Raw genomic sequence first — 25,654 nt, forward strand, 5'->3', positions numbered from 1 at the left:
GGGGTGTGGGGGTGAGGGAATCGGGACGGGGCGGGCGACAAGCTCGCAAGGGCGCATGCGTAGAGGACGTGGGGCCTAGTGGGAAGCCGAGTGCAGGCTGCCCTCGGCCTCGTCAGGCTGCCCAGCGCGCGGAGTGCTCACGACTCTCTTTCCCAGCGTGCCCCGCGACGCTGCCGCCCTCTGGGCCGCGACAGGCCCCTTGGCCTAGGCTTCCCCAGTTCCTGGTTCGCCGGCGGCCATTTTGGGTGGAAGCGATCACTGAGTGGCGGCGGCTGCTGATTGTGTTCTAAGGGTCGGAGTGGGGTCGACGTTTGCTCTACCGGAACAGCTTAGCTCATTCCTCCCCTTCCATTACCCGTGGCGCGGAGGCTTGGGGCGGCGGCTGCGTCAGCAAGGGCGGTGGCGGCGGCGGCAGCTGCAGTGACATGTCCAGCATGAATCCCGAATAGTGAGTGCAGGAGAGCCGGGGCGGGCCGGGGTGAGGGCGTCCAGCTGGGGTGAGGGCCGCCTGGAGGCTCGCTGCGCAGCACTCGGAAGGTCGACCAGGCGAACGAGACGGAGCAGCCCGAGGGCCCCATTGTCTGATGGCCGAGGGCCGCAGCGGGGAGGGGTCGGGCCTCCGGGCCGGGTCCGGGGCGCAGCCGGCGGGGAGCTAGGTGCCGCGGCCGGGCGTTGGGGAGTGGGCCTCGGACAGCGGCCAGGAAGGGCGCGTCCCTGGAGGCAGTGACGGCTGGAGGAGGACTTGTTTTTAAGGGGAGGTAGGTGGGAGAGTTCTGCTAGAGGGCACTGTCAGACCCTGCGCCGGCTCTGCGGAGCTGTCAGCGTCGACAGGGAGGAAACCAGCTTTACTTGTAAATCCTGAGCTTGTTAGAGCTCTCTCACGGTTGGATTTCTGGTAATATGGATGCTTCTTGGGACTGCGTGGGCTTGAGGGGAATGAGGAGATGGCGAGAAGCTATTTACAATGTTTAGTTTCCTTTAGGGCTTGTCTCCTGGAAGAGTTGTGTAAGAATTGTGAGATGTGACCCTTCTAAAATCCTGAACATTTGTGAAATTTTTGTTTTAGGGGGACACATGAGTCTCTCAGTCACCTTTTGTTTCCGGTAGGTTAACAACATCAACAAAACTGAACTAAAAATAAACTAGAAACGTCTTCCTGGCACCACCAAATTAAAGTACAAGTTTGCAGACAATTTTGAAAAGAAACTAATGGGGCCTTTGATGATAGAACTGTAGGTTTTAGATTACCTGGTTGAATGCCTGTAGATAGGGAATGAGGTTCCATGACGTGTCATGAAAAGTTAATGCATTCCTTTTTCTTGCTTACTCAAGAAGTCACTCTAGCAGATGTGACACACCTGGCACCTTCATGGGAACTGCTCTTGTCTTTTCTTGGATAGATATTGTTGGGCTCTCTCTTTGACCCTAAAATTCTCCTCTGGCTTCCATATATGAAAATAACTCGAAGAGATGTCATTTTTATTATACTTTAGTGTCAGAAATCTTTAAGGGAGAGGGATTTTTTTGTTTGTTTGTTTTGTTTTTTTTTTTAATAAGAGAAATCAATACTGCCCTAAAACCTGGGCTTATTTGTTGCTTTGGTCAGTCCCCGCTAAGTGTGTCCCCAGGAAAGGTCCATCCATCAGCTCAGCTGACTTGTCATGTGTGTGTCACATGGCTCTTGCAAAAGACATTCTAAGTTCAAGTTTTCTAAGGCTGGTTTAATACTGAAATGTGCTTTTTCATTTGGGTTAAGCAGAAGTCTTGGTATCTTGGTAGAACTTTACATACTTTATTTTTATTGTGACACATGTGATTGCAGGTGCACAGGTGCCACTTTGTTTGCGGCAGAGGTCGGGACAGATTTTGGGAGCTTGTTCTTTCTCCCTTTGTGGGTGGCTTCAGGGAACTGAACTCAGATAAGCACTTTATCCACAGAGCTCTGTGGTTGACCCAGGCTTTTGTATTTCTTTAAGAAGTTGGGAACAGTTCATATGGTGACACACTTACTGTGGTGGCAGCCCCTCTCCCAGCACAAAATCAGTTTAGGGAATGAGGTTCCATGACATGTCATGAAAAGTTATTGGGATTCCTAGTTAGATTTTAGGGAAACAGAGAAGAACATGGATTTGTTAGGAAGGTTTCTAATTTCTATTTGAGAAGATTCCTATATTTGTTACATATGTATTTAAATATTTTTATTCTTCTCAAATTTCCTAATGCTATGACCCTTCAATACAATTCATGTTGGGGTGACCCCTACCCATGGCATTTTCATGTCTATTTCATAACGGTAATATTGCTATCGTTATGAATCATAATGTAAATATCTGATAACGCAGGATATCTGGTATGTGACTCCTGTGAAAGGGTCCTTTGACCCCCATCAAAGGAGTTGCCACTCACAGGTTGAGGACTGCTGGGTTAGAGACATCCCCTGGCACTGGAGTTAGAGTACTTGTGACCAGCTGATGTGGGTGCTGGGAATGGAGTTAGAGTTTTCTCCAAGAAGAGAAATATTCTTCACTACTAAGCGATCTCTCCAGCCCTTGTTATATGTATCTTTTAAAAAGATTTATTTATTTATTTTATGTACCGCATTCTTATATTTTTAAATACTGTAAGAGATTTAACTATAAATGACCAAAGTTAGATGTTACTTAGACTATTTCTCTTTTTATAAAGTAGTACAAGAGACAGTCATTTTTACTACCTATTAAGGTAGTAGTGTGTCCATGAGTATGTAAAAAGGACAGCTATCCAGATCATGTTGTAAACAGTATAAATCATTTTAAAGCAAGCTAGGACTTAGGAGTGTAAACCTTAACCTCAAGGGGCCTGTAACATAACATAACATACAAAATAGGTTCTATACATGTCAGATACTAGGAGATAGAGCATGCAGATGTGCAGCATGGGTCAGGACAGTGTGACTTTAGGGCAGAGTCACTTGTTCTGGTTGGCTGTTGGGTTTTGGAAGACTGTTCTAGAAGAGACATGTAAGGTAGTTCAGCAGAGGAAGCCATCTGCCACCTTTATGAGTTCCATCCTTGGGACCTATATGGTGGAAGGAGAGAACTGGCACCTGCAGGTTGTTCTTTTCATGTGTGTCCCTCCCCCAATAATCTAAACAAATAATTTTAGAGAGCAAAACGTGCTCTCTAAAAAAGGAGAGTTATTAGCACAGAAGTGAGGCAGGGGAGATTTTTCTGGAGGAAATGGAAGAGGAATGGCTAATAAATAGCAAGGCTAATAACTCTTTTTGTGTTTTGTGATGTCGTCCTGGCTCTCCTGAAACACCCTTTGTAAATGAGGCTGACTTTGTATTTGCAGCAGTCTTCCTGTTTCTGCCTCCCAAGTGCTGACATTACAGATAGGAGTCACCGTGCCCTGAATGGACAGTGCTTTAGTCATTCTTCCTGAGTTCTCAAGCATGCCAGTATCTGGCTTATATTTGCATTCTAGACTGTGTAGTAAATTGACCAGGAGTTTGAGGAAAGGATTTATGAAACTTGCTCAAGATTAGAGGTGATGATAGATATTTTATTACTATTTTAAGTGCAAGCATATATTAACTAAGAGTAATGTCTGAGGCACTTGCATTTAACTGACAGTGTGATGTGAACTGTGTGGTAAAGTATATGGAAAGGGCCAAAACTTTTTTTTTTTTTTTCTGGAGATCTGGAAGACAGCTTTGACATTTTACACTTATTGTATGTTTGGAGAGGGGGCACGTGACTGCTACAGTGAATGGGTGGAGGTCAGAGGGCAGCTTGCAGGATCAGTTCTCTCTGGCTACTATGCAGGTTCTGGGGTGGTAACTGTCTTTAGTCATGGCTATAGGCACTGAGATATGCTGCTGGCCCAAGATTTGATTTTCAGAGCTAGGGAGTGAAGCAGGCAGTGATTATTCCAACACACTGATTGAAGATGCTAAACAGAGCCAGGAGTGGAGGAGCCTGTGCTCTGAGCACTTGAGGCAGGGCAGGAGGCTCACTGAAGGTTCAAGACCACCCCAGTCTATATTAGAGAATTCTAGACTGTCAACGGTGACATAGGGATTTTGTCTCAAAAGAGAGATAGACAGATATAAATACAGACTTGATACTAATTAACCTCATACAAGAAGTAGTTGTCATAATCTATTAGCTTCTAGGGAAGTTTTATTTATTTTTTATCATGAGACAAATTATCAAGGATCCCAACCTGGCCTCAAGCTCACTTTATACCTGAGGATGACCTTCAGCTTCTGATCTTCTGTCTCTGCCTGCTGAGTGCTGAGATTTGAATCTATAGCTTTGCGTGTTAAAGCTATCCAGCATCCTACAGCTGAGCTCTAACACAGACCTTAAGCTTTGTGTGTGCATGTGTGTTCTCATGTATGTATGAGTGTTGTATGTATGAGCATGTATGAGTGTTGGGTGTATGTGTACGAATGCCTGCATGCATTTGGTGGTCAAAGGCCAACCTTGGGTTTCATTCCTTAGGAGCTTTCCATTTAATTTTTACCTTTTATTATTTTCATTTTGTGTTTTTGAGTGTTTCCCCCTTATTGTGTACATGCAGTGTCCAAGAGGTCAGAAGAGGCAGTCATCTGAATTACAGATTGTTTGGGCTTGCATGTGGTTGCTGGGAACCACACTAGGATCTTCTGGAAGGACAACCAGTGTTCTTAACCAGTGAGCCACTTGTCCAGCCCCTGTTTATTTATTTTCTTGAGACAAGGTTTCTCACTGGGATATGGGGTTCACAGAAATGGCTAGGTTGGCCAGCCAGCTAGCGTCAGGGATCTTCCTTTGTCTACTTCCCTGGTGCTGAGATGATAACAGGTATGGGACACCACACCAGTTTTGTTTTGTTTTGTTTTTTAAATGAAGTGGATGCTTTCTAACTCTGGTCCCCATGCTTGTCAGACACACAAGCATCTCCTAAGCCACCAAAGTTTAAAGAATTTTTAATAGAGCCAGGTGGTGGCGCAAGACTTTAATCCCAGTGCTTGAAAAATTTATATTTATTACTCTGTGTGTGTGTGTGTGTGTGTGTGTGTGTGTGTGTGTGTGTGTAAGACAGTCTGTGAGAGTAAGTTCATGTGGGCCCTAAGGATTGAGCTGAAGTCTCATGATTGTTTATTAGTTAAGGTGACAAAGTAGCACGGCACGGTGGCTCATCATATGATTCCAGTACTTGGGAGGTTGAAGCAGGAGGATTGCCTGAGGTTTGAGGCCAGGCTGGCCTACATAGTGAATTTTTTTTTTTTTTTTTTTTTTGGTTCTTTTTTTTTCGGAGCTGGGGACCGAACCCAGGGCCTTGCGCTTCCTAGGTAAGCGCTCTACCACTGAGCTAAATCCCCAGCCCCCATAGTGAATTTAAAAAGCTAAACCAAACCAAACCTCACTGTGTAGATGGGAATGACTGAATACCCATTTCCCAGATGCTCTGATTAAAAGTGAGCAACCTTCTCTGGGGTTGGGCAGAGCAGTTTAATGACAGTGATCTTTTCTTCCTATTCCTCCTTCACTTTAAAATGAGACTCCAGATTTCCTGAAAATGTTAGCAGTCTTTTACACTTTTATGCTTTTCTGAAATAGAGCTGTTTCAATTAAGTGCCTTTCCCTTTTAAGTGTTTGATAATAAAATTGGACTAATCAGTTATCTGTCTGACAGTGTATTAATATCATTCCTGGCTTTCATGTAGTTTTCACTGCTTTTTACTGTTTTGTTTGTGAGTGTGTATGTGGCTGGTAGTCAAATCCAGTACTTGCACATGCCAGGCAGATGGCCCCTGTCATTCTCTCCTCCTCCTTGTAGAACAATTGGAAGAAAGGTGATTTGGGTCCTTACTGTGAGGAATGTGATTTTAGTGTCCGAAGCATCATGTCTGTGGTTGTCAGGTAGACAGGCAGCTTTTGGAACCTTTACTAAATGTTCAGGCTGCAAATCTCAGTACCCAGGAGAGTCAGGAGTTTAAAGCCAGTCTTGATTCCAGGGCAGCTTGGCCTACAGATTTGTCTCAGAGAAAAGTCGGAAAGGACAGAAAACCAAAACCTGAGTGCCATTATGTGAGCTATTTTAGATGTGACTTACTTTTTATTACCCTGTCTGAATTTCACATTGGAGTGTCTTAGTAAGAGACATTGGTAAATTGCTCCCTCTGCCTTTTAAAGAGAAAGGAGTGGTCTGCCTGTTGTTTTCCTGTAGAAGTTGGGGCTGAAATTGCTGCTTTGGTACTATAATATGATTAATTTTTTTTAAAAATTGATATTTATGTTTATGGGTGTTTTTCCTTCTTATTTGTCTGCACCTAATGGATGCCTGGTGTCAGAAGAGCTAGAAAAGGGACTTGAATTCCCTGGAATTGGAATTATGGGAATTGAACCTGGATCCTCTGGAACATTCTGCATCTAGTGCTCTTAAATGCTGGGCTATCTCTTCAGCACCCCTAGAATATAATTTAAAGGAAAAAACCCTGCTTTTTGTTGCCAACATTGATTGAATTTATGGTCTCCAAATGCATCCCCCCAACCCTAAAATTTTTAAATTTAAGCCAGATAACATTTAGATAAACATCTACTTTAAAATTCATGGAAAATTTTTTATCACACACACACACACACACACACACACACACACACTTTTAAAAAGCCTTATTTTTATTTCATGCATGTCTGTAGGATGGTGTCATCTGCCGAAGCTGGAGTTAGAGGTGGTGGTGACTTCCTGTGGGTGCTGTGACTTGAACTGAGCCCTCTGTGAGAGTGCAGGCAGTGAGGCATGCCCAGCCCGGCACACGTGCTTTCAGACTGGGGGCTTTACTAGACCGTTTTCCATGCTAGGCATATACTCTGCCACTGAACTTTTCTCTTTTGTATTTCAACACTTGGTCAAAAGGGGAGTTCAGGTTGGCCTTGAACTCGCTCTGTAGCTGGGTAGGCCTTGAACTTGTGATACTCCTGTTTTAGCTTTCCAGTTAACTTGAGATTAAATGCCTGCCACCAGACTCCAACGGAGAGATTTAAAAACAGAGAGAGGCTGTTTTGAGTAGGGACTAATGACATGTTCCTGTACTCCTAGAGTAGGCAGGGGAACCTTGGGAGTCTTAGGTACACAGTTCTGACAAGAGGGTTTGTGAAGTTTACATGGTGGTCCATGCCTGTAATTGTAGGCTACTGAGAAGGCTAAGGTAGAACTGTAAATTCCAGTTCTAAACTTAAAATGCAGAGATGGCCGCAGTCATGGAATACGACATCTATAGTTAGGTCTAAGTGGCCTTTGACCTCTTTTAAATACTGTGTCTGTCTTGCTTTTCTCTTTCTTGTCTATTGCATGTTTTTTATTGGGACCTTAGAAGTTGTGAAGTCTTTCTGAGAGTGAAAAGCCATGGAAGCCATTAGCGTTTTTGAACTCCTGGAGCAGCTGTGAGTACTTATGTAAGACCTTCCCAAGATTGAACCATTGGCTTCCGGTCATGGATCAGCAAGGGCTTCTCCCTCCCAACACAGCCTTCCCTGAGAGTCTTCCGGAGCTGTTTGCTGGGGGAAGGAGATTCATTTTCCTCAGTGGTGTAGCCACTGACGAGGTGCCTGTGCTCCTGTAAACAACACTAATAAGTTCATTGCCACCCCCACCTCCAATGGAAGTAGAGGGAGTATTAGTTGAAGAGGATCAGTGACCCTTAGAAGTAGGACAAGAGAGGGAGGGCCATGTGAGTATGACCAAGATAGATATGCAATGCCATACTAAAATGCATAATGTATAATTAACAGATGCTAATTAGTATTTTTGAAAAAGTCAATCTCAGTTCCAAAGACTTAGTGTCAAAATTGTTCACCGGTTCATGTAAAGAAAAGGGCTGGTTTGGCTAGATTGGCTGGCAAGAAGCCACAGCGATCCTTCAGTCTCCCCAGTGTTGGGATTACAAGTGTGCTGTGCTGTGCTGTGCTGCGCTGCGCTGCGCTGTTTGTTTTCCCTTTTTTTTTTTTTTTTTTTGTTACTTTATGTAGCCCTTACCATTCTGAAGCTTGCTTTGTAGATCACCAGGCTGACCTCAAATTCAAAGCCTCCCAAGTGCTGGGATTAAAGGCGTGAGCCTCTACTGCCCGGCTGTTTTTTATTTTTATTTTTTAATTGAGGTTTTTAAATTTCTGACTCATCACTGTTTCCATGAATGTTCTTTTTCTGGCCTAGGGTTTGATCCAGATTACTCTGGATTGCTCTCTTTATATTAGTTACCTTTGTTCTCCGATGTCCCTCCTTTTTCATTGATTGTCTCGGCACTTGTAGGGCTTTTGTCTTTTTGAGACAGGATCTTGCTTATGTAGCTAGCCGTTGTTGGCCTGAAGCAGACTGAAGACTTGTAGGAGAGCATTCTTTTGCTGTCTCCAGAGTACTAAGGTTATAGGCATGTGCTACTCTGCTTGGCTTAATGATGTTGACATTCATTAATTCTTTGTTTCTCTTCCTTCCTTCCTTCCTTTCTTTCTTCCTTTCTTTTTTTTTTTTTTTTTTTTTGGAGACAGGGCTTCTCTGCATAGCTCTGGTTGTCCTGGAGTTCATTCTGTAGACCAGGCTGGCCTTGAACTCACAGAGATGCTCCTGCCTTTGCTTTCTGAACCACTATTGCTGAGACAGGTTCCTTTTTACAGTTTATTTTTTATTTTTCTGTTCTTTATGTGGATGGGTGTGTTACCTGTATACACATCTATATTGTGTGTGGCTGGTGCCCAGGGAGGCCAGGAAAGTTAGATCCCCTGGAAGTAGTTATTGGTGGTTGTGAGTTGCAATGTAGGTACTGGGAATTGAACTCAGGTCCTCTGGTACAGCCGCCAGTGCTCTTAAGCACTAAGCCATCTCTCCAGCCCCATAAGTTTATCTTTTTAGTTTATCTGTGTATATGTATATCTGTATAGGACTGTTTGAATGATAATGGAAGGTGCTTGTGGAAGACTGAGGCATGGGATCCCCCCGGAGCTGGAGTTACAGATGGTTATGAGCCAAATTCAAATCCTCTGATAGAGCAGTATGTTCTATTAATGCCTGAACCATTTCTCTAGCCCCAAGATAGCTTTCTTCTCCGGGCTGGCCTTAACCTCACAATTTAGCTGAGTGAGCCCTTGAGTTTATGGGCCGCCTTTATCTTCTACAGGCTAGGATTACAGTATGGGAATGGGTCTTCAGGCTGGGTTTATGTTGTCCTGGTGGTTAAACCCAGGGCTTCATGCATGCTAAGCAGGCATTCTTCCTACTGAGCTGTCCTCAGCCCTGAGTCTGGATATCTTTGAAGTGTGCCTAGACTGCCTCTCACTTTACATTTGCGTGTTGCTTTAGTTTTCTTTTTCAAGGATTCATTTGCATTTATTTTATGTGTTTGGTTTTCACCTTCATATATGTATATGCACCACAAGTGTTCCTGATGTCAGCACAGTCCAGAAGAGAGTGTCGAATTCCCTAGAAGTGGAGTTAGAGATTCTCATGAGCTGCCATACAGGTTCTGGGAACAGAGCCTTAGTCTTCTGCAGCAGTCACTGCTGGGCCACCTTCCAGCCACACCCACTCCCCCTTTCTGACGTAGGGTCTTACTGTGTAGTCCTTTCTGACCTGGAGCTGACTAGGTTGCCTTTATTTTATATTGATCCTTGTCTCTGCCTCTCAAGTGTAATGAGTTCATCTGGTTAATTTATAACTGGTTAAGGTGATAGATTTTGGGAAAATGCTACAGAAATCAGTGCTTTTTCTATTCATTGCACTGTATCAGAAATCTTATGACAACCAGTATGGGATTTGACTTTTCATTCTGGTGATGCTATTACTGGAACATTGTTGTAATATCTGTACAGCATTGTAAATGACTTAAGTTTGGAGAACCGCTAGTGCCCTTGAACACTAGTGTCCTTCAAAAGTGTCTTCCCCCTTTGTCTGTTTTATTAGATACTGACCAGATTTGCTCCGTCTCCCAGGGAAGAAGGATTTAAAGCAGTTACTGGATAGAGTTGCTAAAATCAGCAATGCAATGCTAGGTGTGGTGCCAGGCTGTAAAACCAGCTCTTAGTCAGGGTGGGTGATCAAGAGGTTTTGGGCAGCCTTTGCTTCCTGTGGAGTCAGAAGCCAGCCTGGGCTCCATGAGACCCTGTTTCATAAGAAGTTTCTCCCAAACAACAAAGCCCGCCAGCGCAATCAACACTTGGGAGGATGTAATTTGAAGCCACACAAATACCTTATTTTTCTCTTAAGTTGTACCTACTAATTTAACTTCGCCTGCAGGTTTTCCTCTTGGTGATCTACTCGTTTTCTGTTTTCCTTCTGTATGTGCATGGAGATTCTATAAGGAAGAGCTGTTTCTCCAAATTATTTAGTTAACCATTTATACCACAATAGAGTAATTTATATGTTTATTTTTTGAGTTATAATCCAAAATGTGGTTGTATATACTTTGTGGCTCAAATTTTTCTGGCTTTGCCTTTGAGAGAGCCTTAAAGTTTGCTCCTGTATGTTTTTAAAAAGCCTGAGTGAAGATGATTATAAATTATCGTTTTCATGCCTCTGTTTTGCTAGTAAAGCTTATGGTTTAGGAGCTAGGCTCTTTATTTAATATTACCCCTAGTTTTGGCTGGCTGGCTGGCTGTGGTTTTGTTTTGTTGTCTTGAGGCAACAGTGTCTCCAAGGTAACCCAAGCTGGCCTTGAACTGGTGGCAGTCTTGTCACCTCAGCCTCCAGAGTGCAGGGTTATAGGCATGCACTACCAACCCCAGCTTCTGTAATGGCTTTGACTTACTTGAAAACTCCATGCTCAAAAATAAGATTTGCAAAATTTTATGGCGTTGGGGATTTAGCTCAGTGGTAGAGCGCTTGCCTAGGAAGCGCAAGGCCCTGGGTTCGGTCCCCAGCTCCGAAAAAAAGAACAAAAAAAAAAAAATCTTTCTTGGGCTGGAGAGATGGCTCAGCGGTTAAGAGCATCCGACTACTCTTCCAGAGGTCCTGAGTTCAATTCCCAGCAACCACATGGTGGCTCGCAAAATTTTAGACTATGTTAAGTTAAATGCTTTTTTTTTGGTTCTTTTTTTCGGAGCTGGGGACCGAACCCAGGGCCTTGTGCTTCCTAGGCAAGCGCTGTACCACTGAGCTAAATCCCAACCCCGTTAAATGCTTTTTTTAAAAGGTCAGTGCTATAGCTAGTAACAGTGTTTCTATATCTTCCATCCTTGTCATTGTGCTGAATAAACCAGAGTCGTTGGTTGATCTTTAAGCAATGACACTGGGCTGGAGAGATGGCTCAGTGGTTAGAGCACTGACTGCTCTTCCAGAGATCCTGAGTTCAATTCCCAGCAACCACATGGTGGCTCACAACCATCTGCAATGAGATCTGATGCCCCCTTCTGGTGTGTCTGATCACAGTGTACTCAAATATATAAAATCAATAGTTCTTTAAAAAGGCAATGACACCTCAGACATCATTGGTGGCCCAGTTCAGTCCTTTATTGTAACAGGACTCAGGACAGCTTAGGGAGGATATGCTGTTCAGACAGTGTCAGATTGGAAATCTCAAATTTGGCAACTTATCTGTGTTTCTTTTTGATTTGTAAAAGGCCTGGACATGAAATGTAGGGTCTGGCGTGTGCTAGGCAAGTACTTTGTTATATATACATGCCCAGGCCTCCTTTACTGATGAAAACATTTTACTATTTTTATGTATATAGGTGTTTTGTTTGCATGTATGCCCATCCACCATGTGCATGCAGTGTCCATGGTTGTGAGCGGCCACGTGGTCGCTGAGCGTCTAACTTAGGGCCTCTGGAGCAGCAACGAGTGCTCTTAACCACTGAGCCATCTCCGTCCTGAAACTTTTTGTTTGTTTGTTTGTTTGTTTGTTTTAAAGGTAGGGTCTCATGTATGTCAGCCTGGTCTAGAGTCTTCTGATCTTCCTGCCTTCACCTCCCAACTACAGGGGTTATAGGGGTGTGCAGCTGTGTATAATGCAGAGCATCATGTGTGATAGACATGTGTTCGGCAGCTGAACCGGTATGCCCCAGCACTGATTTGTTCAAAAAGGCCCTTTATTTTCTTCTGTGACCTCTGCTTCACTGCTCACTAGCAGTTTAGATTTTTCCTTTTAATTTTTTTGTTCAGATATATTTAGGAGTAAGTATACTGTGGTAATTTGGTAAAATCAAAAAGATGTTTAATAATACAGCTCTGCAAGCAGAGATAGGTAACAATTTATGGATAGTCACAACTTGCTTACATTGGAATTATAGTTTCCACAATAAAGATTAGTCTTAATAGATTAGCTGTTTTTTAATTAAATAACAAAGCTCAAAATGAAGTGTACCTTCTGAAATGACTCAGAGTCTTGATTTGGGGGTGTGCTTAGATTGTGAGAGTAGTCAGGCTTAGGGAGGACAGGGACTCCTGCGGGGGATGGGATCATCTGCTGCCTTTAGGTCGGGAAGACATCTTTAAGTGGTGCTTATTTGAGTCAGTCCTAGCAGTGGGATACCAGAATCAAAATCAAAGCCTGTGCCATCGAGTGGCCCCAACAAGCTAGGTTTGGCCACTCATCTTTGGCAAGCCAGTGAAAAGAGCCAAATTAATAGCAAAAAGCAGAAAGGGGGACATTTATTCAGCATGACACATTGGGAAGAAGGGCAAAGAGATCCAGCAACACCTTGAGTCCCTCTTTAGGGCTCTGACATGAGGGTGAGGTCTAAGTAGAGGCCAGAGTTCTCTATACAACCAACCAGTCTCTGTCAAGGTGAATTCTTGCCTGTCACTGTCCGGCTTCAGTCTCTCATCCCAAGGTGGTCTGAGAAATGGCTAGGACTGTGTGCTGGCACCAGGCTTCTGTGCTTTTCTTTTCCTGGCATGAGATCCCTGGGGGATCTTTCAGTTCCCTGGGGTCTGTTGTTTCTACTAGTGGCATAACTAAAGGAAAGTTAAAGTTTCTCTTTCAAATATTCTCATTCTGCACGAGGAAATTGGTTCCATGGTAAAGACTTGTCCATCAAGCTTGACAGCCTCAGTTAACTTTCTAGAATGTGCATGATAGAGAGGACTAACTCCTACAAGGTGTCCTCTGACCTCCATGTGGCGTGTGCATGAGCACACACAGTTAATGTAAAAAGAAAGCTGGATGTAGTGTCACATGCCTTTCATCTCCTTACTTAGGTGTCAGAGTCTGGATCTCTGAGTTGGAGAACAACATGATCTACATAGCAGGTTTCAGGACATCGAGGGATACATAGTGATTAAAAACTAAAGCTAAATCAAAACCGTCCCAACAGAACTTAAGAAAAATTTCCCTTTCATTTTAGGCATTATGGTTACACTGATGACAATATCTATATCTATATCTATATCTATATCTATATCTATATCTATGTCTGCCTGCCTGCCTGCCTGCCTGCCTGCCTGCCTGCCTGCCTGCCTGCCTGCCTGCCTGCCTGCCTGCCTGCCTGCCTGCCTGCCTGCCTATCTATCTATCTATCTATCTATCTATCTATCTATCTATCTATCTATCTATCTATCTATCTATCTATCTATCTATCAGAGTCTAGCAAGTTTCCTTCCTACCCTTTTTGATAGGGTCTTAACCCTGTAGCCCAGGCTGGCCTAGAGTTCTCCATGTAGATTAGCAGTCCTACCTTGGCCCCTTAAGGCATGCCACCATAACCTGCTTCAGAGCCAAGATGCCCCCCAAGCACCCAGCTTGGGGATTTAATATAGAGTGTATATGCTTGGTGAACTCTCTCCCCATAGCTATTATCTCTATCGCCAGAACCTACTTGTCCAGGTCTCTGAAGACTTACTTCAATAAGCTTAAAATGTTGGTAGCATTTTTATTATGTTTCTAGAGTTCAACATTCAAAATACAGGCTTTCACATGCTTTAAATATGTGTATGGGTGTTTCGTCTGCTTGTGCACCATGTTATGCAGTGCCCTGGAAGGCCAGAAGAGGGCATCAGAACTCTTGGGACTGAATGGAGTTCTTGGGAGCATTGGAACTCAAACCTGGGTCCTCTGCTAGAAAAGCCAGTGCTCTTTACCATGGAGCCATATGAGGGGACATTAGACCTAAGTCTAGAAAAGGATCATAGAAATTATTTCATTGGAGGATTATTCTGCATAGTGAGTCATTTGGTTTTCGAATTTGAAAGAGAGACTTTTGTTGTTGTGAGAAGGTCTCATATATTCCAGGCTGGACCTCTAACTTGTTATGAGGCTGGCCTAAAACTCATGATTCTCCAGTCTCCCCCTCCCAAGTGCTTGCTGAAATTATAGGGTTGGGCCACTAAGCCTGGAGAGGCTTATTTTACTAGGAGCATAACCTCCTCTATTCTGATAGGGTAGAGGGCTGGGATTTTGTTAGCGTAAGGCTCCTCGGTCCTCTCAGAACAGGAATCATGAGCTTCCTGTTGTACTTTCTTTGGAAGAGGAAGCCCACTCATCTGAGAGCCCATGGTGGCATTGCCTGCCTTACTGGAGTTCAGCTGTGCACCAAGGGCTGCTGTTGGCTTTTCAGGACCTGCAGTCTTCATGACGTTGCTTGTCATTAGCTTTGCTTCCTTGTAGAGCTTACGGTGCCACACGCTCTTACTATAAATGCGGTTCCCTTCTCTCTTTGCAGTGATTATTTATTCAAGTTACTCCTGATTGGCGACTCTGGGGTTGGAAAGTCTTGCCTTCTCCTTAGGTTTGCGGTAAGTTGAAGTTAAAATACTTTTTACACATAGCAGTGTGCTTAGTTGGTCAAATAATGCAGTGGTTTTTGTTTTAGACAAAAATCAAACAATTTTATATAGTTCTTCCCAAGTGCTCCCAAGCAACGCGCCCCTACCCCCAGTGGTGTCTTTGATTGTTAAAATAAATGTTTTTAAAAGAAAGTCAAGGGAGAGCTGGCTCTGGTAGTGCATTGCCTGTAATCTTCCCACTTGGGAGGTGAAGAGCGGGCGTCACTTTGGGCTTGAAGTCAGTTTAAAAAAAAAAAAAAACAAAAAGAAGGAGAAGAAGAAGAGGAAGAGGAGGAAGAAATAATAATAATAATAATAATAATAATAATAATAATAAGAAGAAGAAGAAGAAGAAGAAGAAGAAGAAGAAGAGGAAAAAGAAGAAGAAAAGAAAAGAAATGGCCAAGGAAGAAGTGCAGGGAAGTATGAGATAAAGTTGGTGTCCAGTGCTCGTTGTAGAAGGCTGCTGAGTCCCACACAGGAGGAGAGGAAGATGAGGGCCTTGGCCTATATTGAAAGTGACCTGAAAAGACAGACTCGAGCCATATCTTAAAAGACTAAAGAGAAGTGTTACCAGCCGGCAGAGTGGGCTGTTATATGTTACATGTGTTGAGGTGACACGTACAATCCTGTAACTCAGATTAAGCTCTAGAGCTGTGATAACATAGTTCTTTGTAGCTTTTTTTTTTTTTAAATTTTTTTTTAAATTTAAAATTTTTTAAAATTAGTTCCTTACTTCATAAGCCACTTGGGGCTAGTGGCTACCTCACTGCCTGGCAGTTTATGTCATACACTGCTCTTACTAGAGTCTGGCTTGACTAAGTTGAGGTCCATCATTGTTTCCAGAGTACTCTGAGGTATTGCCTTACAGTTCTGTGATGATTAGTCGTTCCAGTCTGGATTTTTAAAAAAGTTATGTGCGAGTGAGTGCTCTATGTGCACGTACACCATTGTGCCAGAAGAGGGCATTAGATCCTATCATAAGATATTGTGAGCCACCATGTGGTTGTTGGGAGTTGAACTCTGGAAAAGCAGCCAGGCTCTTAACCACTGAGCCATCTCTCCAGCCCCAATTCTGGAATTGCTTTTAATGAAAACTTCTTTTAAAACAGTTACTTACTCTGGGTGGTGGTGCATACCTTTAATCCCAGCCTCCCAGCACTTGGGAGGTAGAGGCAGGTGGATCTGTGAGTTTGAGGTCACCCTGGTCTGTGGAGAGAAGTCAAGGCTACACAGAGAAACCCTGTCTCAAAAAACAGAACACACCAAAAAAACCAAAACAGCAACAACAACAACAACAACAAAACCCCCCCAGAAACCCAACCAGTTACTTGTTTTTCTATGTATGTGTGCCTGGGCAGAAGCACACACAAGCATAGTAGCAGGTCGAAGGTCAAGAGACAACTTGCAGGAGCTGGTTTCCTCCTTGTACTTTTTGAGTCCTAACAACATTGAACTCAAGTTGTTAGGCTTGGAGGCAGTCAGTGTTGTTCTCTGAGCCATCTCAGGGCCCCTCATGAATTCTTTCATTTGAAGTAGAGCCTCACTGTGTATCCCTGTCTGGCCTTTGATTTCCTAGACAGGATGGCCTCAGATTTTAAGTGACTTTTCTGCCCCAGACTCCCAAGTACTGAGATTACTAGCATGTCCCCAAAAAGAGAAACATTGGTTTACAAAATTGACAAGCAGGGGTTGGGGATTTAGCTCAGCAGTAGAGCGCTTGCCTAGGAAGCGCAAGGCCCTGGGTTCGGTCCCCAGCTCCGGAAAAAAGAACCAAAAAAACCAAACAAACAAACAAACAAAAAAAAAAAAACCTGAAGCAGTACGTCTGGTGAGATGAATCAGCAGGTTAAAAAAAAAATGCCTGCTGCCAAGGCTGATGAGCTAAGCCTTGTCCCCAGGACTGACAGGGTGGAAGGAGAAAGCTGACTAACACAGATTGTCCTATGACCACCACATGTATGTACTAGGCACGCACATGTCTACACACAGACATTGAGTAATTTGTCTTGAGACAGGGTCTTAGTATGTATCCTTTGCTGAACTCAATATTACAGTCCAGGCTGACCTTGAATTCACAGAGATCTACCGATCCCTGCCTTGATAAAGTAATATACTTAAAAAAACAACTATTAATCTGAGTAAGGTGTGGTATGCCTGTAATGTCAGCATTCCAAAGTCTGAGTAGGAGGCTCGTGTCTGAGGCCAGCAGTAGCTACCAGCAAGACTCTCATGTCTACGAAGTGTTCCCTAGGCAAAGCTCCAGGGATAGTGAATAGTTTGGTTGCCATGATCTGAAAGAGAAAAGGCAGTAGAAACTGCTAATGAGTCTCCTTTTGGGTAGTGAAATACTCTGGAATTAAATAATGGTTGTATAACTTTATATGTTTACTAAAAACCACAGAGTTACATACTAATAAACAAGGAATCCCTTACATGCATTAAATTTCAATTTAAAAACTCAACCAGGTTGTAAAACAGACTCTGAAATCCATCCCTAAGAGGAAAATGAAATGAGCACTGTTTTGTGGTTAATGAATTGGATGTTTGAGGTTCAAGAACTTTACTGGTTAGCAGTTAGGAAAACTCATAGGGGTAGGGGAGCTCTGACAATTACAGAATCTTTTCCTGACATGTAAAGAATTTACCAAGAGATGCTGTCTTTAGTTGGGGTTTTACTGCTGTAAACAGACTAAGGCAACTCTTTTTAAAAAAAAAAAAAAAATTATTTACTTATTCTATATGAGTACACTGTAGCTGTCTTCAGACACACCAGAAGAGGGCATCAGATCCCATTACAGATGGTTGTGAGCTACGATGTGGTTGCTGGGATTTGAACTCAGTGCTCTTAACCCCTGAGCCATCTCTCCAGCCCCCAAGGCAACCCTTACAAGGACAACATTTTAATTGGTTCAGAGGTTCAGTTCATTATCATCAAGGCGGAAGCATGGCGAGCACCAGGCAGGCCTGGTGTAGGAGAAGCTGACAGTTCTACATCTTCATCTGAAGACTACTAGCAGGATACTGACTTCCAGGCAGCTAGAATGAGAACTTTAAAGCCCAAACCACAGTGATACACCCACTCCAACAGGGCCACACCTTGGGCAGCACATATACAAACCATTACAGATGTATGAAAAAAAAAAATAAAAAACACTTGAGAAATATCTCAAAGTAAAAAGAAACTTTTAACTAATTGGTATTTTGTAATGAGATAATTAGAACATAAAACAAGATAGAGTCAGATGATTAAAAACTTAGTTTATAATGTAAGCAAACTAACAGATCTCCTGTGTTAAACATTGATTTCACTGACTGTCCCTCAGGATGACACGTATACGGAAAGCTACATCAGCACGATTGGTGTGGATTTCAAGATACGGACTATAGAGCTAGACGGGAAAACAATCAAGCTTCAGATAGTAAGTGGTCTTGGAAATTATGTTGGTAATGTATAGTATGTATGTAGTATGCTAACAAAGTTGAATATAAAGTTTCTTAAAAAGAGTCATGCATTGATACAGATTTTAGACCAAAAAGCATTTCCCAGGCTTAACTTTTCTTATTGATAAACATCTATTTCGAGGATTGAACCCGAGGTCTCCCATATGCTAAGTCTGCACTGTTCACATGGAGCTACAGCTCACGTCCTCTTTGTTGAAATTTGTTTGTAAGGCAGACTCTACTTAATTAAGTCAGCCTTTTCTCCTACTAAGTCAGAAGTCTGAGCTCCTCGTCTCACAGTGTTACTTGGCATCTTCTGGGTGTCTCCTCCTGTGCTGAGTGGTACCACATGTTAGAAGGAACCTAGGGGAGCCTCTTTGCTTTAAAGGCGACTGTTTCGTTCTGTGAGTGTTTCTCCTTTTTTAAGGTCCTATATTCCAACTGTAGAAACAGAGTTTTATTGGAAGGAAACTCTTAAATATGCGTGTTTTACTCTCAGACAAAAAGGATGCTCAGAGAATCGTTTGTTTAGGAGAACCAAGATGGAGAACCAGCGCTCTCCATCTTCAACCTGTGTTCCCTTGCTATCTTCAGTACCTTGTCTGTCCTCACTCCCACTCCAGTCGAATGCTTCTATGTCTTGAGCATGAGTCTAGGAACTGCCAACAGGTTAAGAAGGAAAAAGTGGGGGCTGGGGATTTAGCTCAGTGGTAGAGTGCTTACCTAGGAAGCGCAAGGCCCTGGGTTCGGTCCCTAGCTCCAAAAAAAAGAACCCAAAAAAAAAAAAAGGAAAAAGTGATGATGGGCCAGTATGACAGCCCAGCAGGTGCTTGGTGAGTTACGGACGGCCTGAGTCCGACTCCCAGGACCTGTGTGGACCTGTGTGGAGAGAAGGGACTTCCCGCAAGTTCTCCTTTGACCTCTGTGTGGCAAGGGTGTTCACAATATGAGTATCATCACACACACAGAGACACAGACACACAGACATGCGAGTGTGCACGCGCACAGTTAATAGGAGTTTTTGTTTGTTTAAGTAGGGTTTTAATTTCAGAAGTTAGTGTGTTGTAGAGCAGGCTTAGTGTAAAGGAACACTGAAGACTGACCATTGCTCTTTTCATGGAAATGGATTTTGCTCTGTGCTGAAGTCCTGAATTTTGAGTCAAAGTTATTATTTTGATTTTGATATTTCTTTCTTTTCTTTTTCTCTTGGGTTTTTGAGGCAGGGTTTCTCTGTGTAGCCTTGGCTGTTTTGGAACTCTGTAGGTCAGGCTGGCCTCCAACTCGGAGATCTGCTTGCGTCTGCCTCCCAAGTGCTGGGGTTATGGGGGTATGCCAAGCTTTTTGATGTTGACTTAGAAAAATAACAAGTTTGCTCAGCTCCACCCCTCGTACTGTCTCCTGGCTTACTAATTTATGAGGTAGTTTTGAGAATTACATGGCTCTTGCTATGTGTGTCCCTTTCTGATCTTGGAGACAGGTCAGTGGGCTCTGGGGTATGCTATTGTATGATACGCTATGTGACACAATATTGTAGAGGACCCATCCAAGCCTAGGTATCAGTAGAATATGTGGTCATCAATCTCTACAGGATTTGTGTATTTTAAAATATTTTAATTTTGTTACTTCCTTTGTCTGGAAAGGATCTTGCAGTTTACTCTCTGTAACAGGAGTTTTTAACAGGAATTTTCTTTCCTTATCTGGTGTTGTTACATAAACATATTTAGGAAATTCACCATTTTCAAAAGCAGGTACTTTTAGTTTACTGGCTCTAGCTCTCCATTCTTTATATTGGGCTGGAGTCAGTGTCCTTTAACTTTTGTAGAATTCCTCTGCAGTTTGAAGCTGTGTGAATCAAGTTAATTACTTTTCTTTTGGCATCGAACTTTCATGTCTTGCATTTTCAAGTACCTTTTATAAAAGGGTTCCCTAAAATATAGTACAGTACAGTATGTGAGACAAACTTTTCTGAATTTCTTAAAAATTTTCTTCCTTTGGGTGTGGAGAAGTGGCTCAGTGCACTGGGGGTTCAGTGCTGCACACACCATAATTTCAGCCCCATGAAGTCCGATGCCTTCTTGCCTCTGTGGCCGACAGGCATGTACTTAGTGTACAGATATACGTGCAGGCAAAACACTCATACATAAAAATAAAATTTCTCGGGGTTGGGAATTTAGCTCAGTGGTAGAGCGCTTGCCTAGTAAGCACAAGGCCCTGAGTTCGGTCCCCAGCTCCGAAAAAAAGAAAAATGAAAAAAAATAAAATAAAATTTCTCTCTTGGTCTTCGTGGACTTCATGCTTATTGTTAATCTACTAAAGAATAAAAAAGGAATGCATGAGTTTACATTCACTGTTACATTAAGCACCTTCCCTAGCAGTCTGTATTGTTTTTTTTTTTTTTTTCGGAGCTGGGGACCGAACCCAGGGCCTTGCACTTCCTAAGCAAGCGCTCTTACCACTGAGCTAAATCCCCAACCCCTGTCTGTATTGTTAAGATTTAGGTTTGCTTGTCTTTAATTTGGGGCGTGTGTAGAAAGGGCTGCAGATATGGTCCAGTAGTACTTGTGACTTCGAGGACCTGAGTTCACCTGTGAAGACGCTGTAGGTGGGGACCCACCTGTCTGTAATCCATGGAAGGCAGAGAGTGGGTTACAGGAGCACGGGACAGCTTTGTCAGCCATTCAGTCAGCTCTGGGCTCAGTGAGTAAGGTGGAGTGTAATCCAGGAAGGCCTTAGGTCCCTACATATACATGCCATATATACACACAAAAAGAAAATGTTATAAGAATGTAAATGCAAAATTGTACGTCTAGCCCACTGCATGTCAGCTTGTCAGGCCGTGTGCTTTCTTCCAAGTGCTCTAAGTCTGTCCCTTCATGTTTTATGCTCTGTCATGATGGCCAGGTCTCCCTGAGCTGGGTTGGAAGACTCCAGAGGGAAAAGTGAAATGAAGCCAGTATTGATTTTATTTTGGATTTTAGATAAGTAGCTGCTCACCTTGAATATTATTTGCTTTCATTTTCTTTTCTCCCTCTCTTTACCATTTAACAGACCTGACTCTTCTGAAAACTGCTTTGTAGACTAAGCTGGCCCTGAACTCACAGATCTACCTGCTTCTGCCTCCCAAGTGTTAGGATTAAAGGTGTGTGCCACCACACCTGGCTGCTTTCTGTTTCATCTGGAAGTTTCCTTTGTTAATGTTTAAAGGCTTTGGGGGTGTTTTGAGACAGACTTACTATGTAGCCTTGGCTGGCTTTGAATTTGTTGTAATCATCCTGCTTCTGCGCCCTCACTGCTGCTGGGACTACAGTTATGCACCACTATGCCCAATTTTACAAAAAAAAAAAAAAAAAGACTTACTATAATTAATATGCATCTACATTTTATTATCTGTTTCACCATTATATTTAACAGAATTATCATTAATATTTTATATCTAGTTTTCACATTTCCCCAAATGTAGTTTTTGTGTGTATGTATGCGTGCACATGTGCATCTAAATGATAAGGTATCCTAATGTGTTACACATTTTTGTCTTTAAAAACATAATTAATAATTGTCAGCCAGGCATGATGGTGGACACCTTTAATTTCAGCACAGGGGAGGAATTACAGAGGCAGAGGCAGAGGCAGATTTCTGAGTTGGAGGATGGCCTGATCTACAACATTCCAGGACAGGCAGGACTACACAGAAACCCTATTTTGAAAACCAAAATCAAAATAAAAATTTAAAAGGCCCTATTAATATTACCATGTGTGTGGGACTTCTGTGCCATGGCACATCTGTGGTGGTCAAAGGATTTTTATTTTTAAAAGAGGGTCTCAAACTATATAACCGTAGTTGGCCTAGAACTTGCTGTATATAGAAAAGGCTAGTCTTGAACCCACAGAGCTCCACCTGCCTTTGTTGCCTCAGTGCAGGGACTATAGGCAGTCCCCATACTTGACCTGAGGATACCTTCTTATAGTTTCTTCCTTCTGTCATGGGTTCCAGGGATCAACCTCAGGTTGTCAGGTTTGCATAGCTCTTGCTGGCCAATCTTATCTGTCTTTTCTCATTAAAAGGTATTTTTATTAAGCATATGTGTATATGAATGCATGTGCCTGAAGAAACCAGAGGCATTGGATGCCTTTGAAGCTAGAGTTAGTTACAAGCATTAATCTGGGTACTGGGAATTGAACTCAGGTTCTCTGGAAGACCAATATATCCTCTTAACAGTTGAACCTTCCCTCCATGCTCTTCTCCACTTAGAAGAAATGAGCTTCATTTCAAAGGTGTTAAGGAACATTCTCCTTACATTATTTCTGCTCAGACTGAGATAGCGCCTCCTTGTTACCCTAGGGCGTGGCAGAGCCTGGTCTGTGACAAGTGGCTGCAGCCAAGAAGTAAGCTGTGGCTCTGGACTCTAGTTTTACTGACGGCCTAGCCTAGCCTAGCATAGCTTATATTCTCAAAGAATTTAGAATTTTGGCATCAGTACTACCTGCTAAACCGTAGGCATTATCTTCTCTTCTGGATTTTAACATATTTGATACTTGCAATGCAATTTAATAATGTAAGCATTAAATACTGCTGGCATTTCAAATCCTAGTAATCTACAGTTTTCTCCTGCATGTTCCCCCAAGTATGTTTTAATGGAATTGTTTGCCTTCCCTGATTTTTTTCTATAGTGGGACACAGCAGGCCAGGAAAGATTTCGAACAATCACCTCCAGTTATTACAGAGGAGCCCATGGCATCATAGTTGTGTATGATGTGACAGACCAGGTAAGTTTCTAGAGAATATTATATGCTACCAACAAAGCAGGAAGTTAGTTACTTTTGTGTATGTGTGTGGGTGATTTTGACACAATCTCACTGTAATTTTGGCTAGCCTGAACTCACTGTGTGGACTGGCTGTCCTTGAAGGCTTTTGAACAGACTTTCGGTCAGAAATTTATTTTTACTATTCGAGAAATAAAAACAAAAAACTCATTTGCTTGTAGCAAATGTTAAATCTGAACTATCTGAATGAGATAGTTAATTTGGAGATAACTTAAGAGATTTACCATTACAAGCAAAAGGTAATGGAATATGAATAGGGAAAGAAAATGCTCCATTAGCATGATGTCCTGTGCCTCTAGTTAGCTGCTTGGGAGGCTGAAATAGGATCTCAGGAGCCCAGGAGATTGAGACCAGCCTAGGCAGCAGAGCAGGATCTCATCTCAGTAAAGTAAAAACCCAAAGCAGACGTAACTTGTTAATTTTAAACATCTGTAGACTGTTACCATAATTTTTGTTTGTTCTTTAAGATGAGTTTCTCTGTAGTCTTGGCTGTATATAAAGCTGACCTTGAGCTCAGAGATCTGCCTGCTTCTGTCCCCCAGCACTGGAACTAAAGGCATGCACCACCATACCATGCCCAGCCTCACGTAAAACATTTTTATGTGAAAAACAAAATGGAAAATCCTTACCTGTTGTTTGTAGATTTCTCCTCCCATCCCGTCTTACAGTGGGGTTTAAGATCAGGGCTTTCTGTATGCCCAGCAACTTGTCAGCCATTGTGCACCCTAGGCCAAATAATAGTGCTGACACTAGTGTTCTTCATAACCAGTTTTTTGTTTTGTTTTGTTTTGTTTTTCAGTCAGGATCTCACTGTGTAGTCCGGGCTGACCTGCAACAGCTTTTGTAGACTGGGCTGGCCTGGAACTCGAGATCAATCTGTATCTGTCTCCCAAGTCCTGGAATTAAAGCTGTGCCACTGCACCCAGCTCATAAACCAGAATTTTACCGTTTCAGAAACTAGGTCTTACCAATATTTTAAAATTTCAATTTAAAATTGGGCTTGCTTATCATTAAATGTCAACTGTTTCCCTTTCCAAATAAGCTATTTTCACTCCAGGCCTGTGAGTCCTTCTTCCCATTGACTGGGTGCGCACCGTTGTGTTAGCAGATTTCTTTCCTTAGTTATAGCTAACAGTGGCCTCGAGCCCTTTCTCAGTTGGTCACTGGTGTCCCGAGCTGCATCACCCTTTTCTCTCCCTCTGCAGGAGTCCTTCAATAACGTGAAACAGTGGCTGCAGGAGATCGATCGCTACGCCAGCGAAAATGTCAACAAGTTGTTGGTAGGGAACAAATGTGACCTGACCACAAAGAAAGTAGTAGACTACACAACAGCCAAGGTATGTGTGGGTTTGACTTTAACACTGCATTCTAATTGTGGGGACTGCCTCACCTGCTAAAAGCCAGTGAGCGGAGTTCCCCATTCCCATTTCAGAAGGCTGGAGCAGACTAGGTCAGAGAGAGACTTTCCATTGTTCATTGTGCCTTATTATTCTCTCAGGAATTTGCAGATTCCCTTGGAATTCCATTTTTGGAAACCAGTGCTAAGAACGCAACGAATGTAGAACAGTCTTTCATGACCATGGCAGCGGAGATTAAAAAGCGGATGGGTCCTGGAGCAACAGCTGGAGGTGCGGAGAAGTCCAATGTTAAAATCCAGAGCACTCCAGTCAAGCAGTCAGGTGGAGGCTGCTGCTAAAATCCGCCTCCGTCCTTTTCTCACAGCAATGAATTCGCAATCTGAACCCAAGTGAAAAAACAAATTGCCTGAATTGTACTGTATGTAGCTGCACTACAACAGATTCTTACCGTTTCCACAAGGTCAGAGATTGTAAATGGTCAATACTGACTTTTTTTTTTATTCCCTTGACTCAAGACAGCTAACTTCATTTTCAGAACTGTTTTAAACCTTTGTGTGCTGGTTTATAAAATAATGTGTGTAATCCTTGTTGCTTTCCTGATACCAGATCGTTTCCCGTGGTTGGTTAGAATATATTTTGTTTTGATGTTTATATTGGCATGTTTAGATGTTGGGTTTAGTCTTCTGAAGATGAAGTTCAGCCATTTTGTATCAAACAGCACAACCAGTGTCTGTCAGTTTCCATGCATAAAGTTTAGTGAGACGTTATATGTAAGATCTGATTTGCTAGTTCTTCCTGGTAGAGTTATAAATGGAAAGATTACACTATCTGATTAATAGTTTCTTCATACTCTGCATATAATTTGTGGCTGCAGAATATTGTAATTTGTTGCACACTATGTAACAAAACTGAAGATATGTTTAATAAATATTGTACTTATTGGAAGTAATATCAAACTGTATGGTGATAAGTATTGTTTTAATTCCTATGGTTAAAGGGAAATAGAGCTTTGCAGTCTACTCAACAGCCATTTGTGTGTGCAGCACTGTAGACCTATCTTAACAGCACAGCGCCCAGGGTTTGCTTTCTAGTAACAGTCTGATGAGTGACCTAGAAGCTTTCTGCTGTGTAGACTTCACCAACCTCACTGGTTCAAGGAACTCAAACTCTGTGGACTGTGTGCTTCTTAGCGCTTCATCTCCAGCCCAGACCATCCGAAGTGGCCTCACCAGCAGCACTTGTCATGCATGTGTGGTCGAGATGGAGCACAGCACATGCTTCCTCATAGGCAGTGATCTGGTATGTGTGCTG

General features: G+C 42.7%; 1 protein-coding gene across 1 annotated transcript; it reads left to right on the plus strand.

The window, feature by feature from the left end:
* The first annotated feature begins 248 nt into the window (after positions 1–248).
* Positions 249–25,299, plus strand: Rab1a (RAB1A, member RAS oncogene family). The gene is given in 6 exon segments (NM_031090.3): positions 249–448; positions 14,619–14,691; positions 18,048–18,143; positions 22,833–22,928; positions 24,191–24,322; positions 24,484–25,299. Coding segments are annotated over 6 exon segments (618 nt in total). The 5' UTR covers positions 249–425; the 3' UTR covers positions 24,682–25,299.
* The last annotated feature ends 355 nt before the right edge of the window (positions 25,300–25,654 follow it).

The sequence above is a fragment of the Rattus norvegicus genome, chromosome 14 (genome assembly GCF_021556685.1).
Source record: "Rattus norvegicus strain SHRSP/BbbUtx chromosome 14, alternate assembly SHRSP_T2T, whole genome shotgun sequence".
Lineage (NCBI taxonomy): Eukaryota > Metazoa > Chordata > Mammalia > Rodentia > Muridae > Rattus > Rattus norvegicus.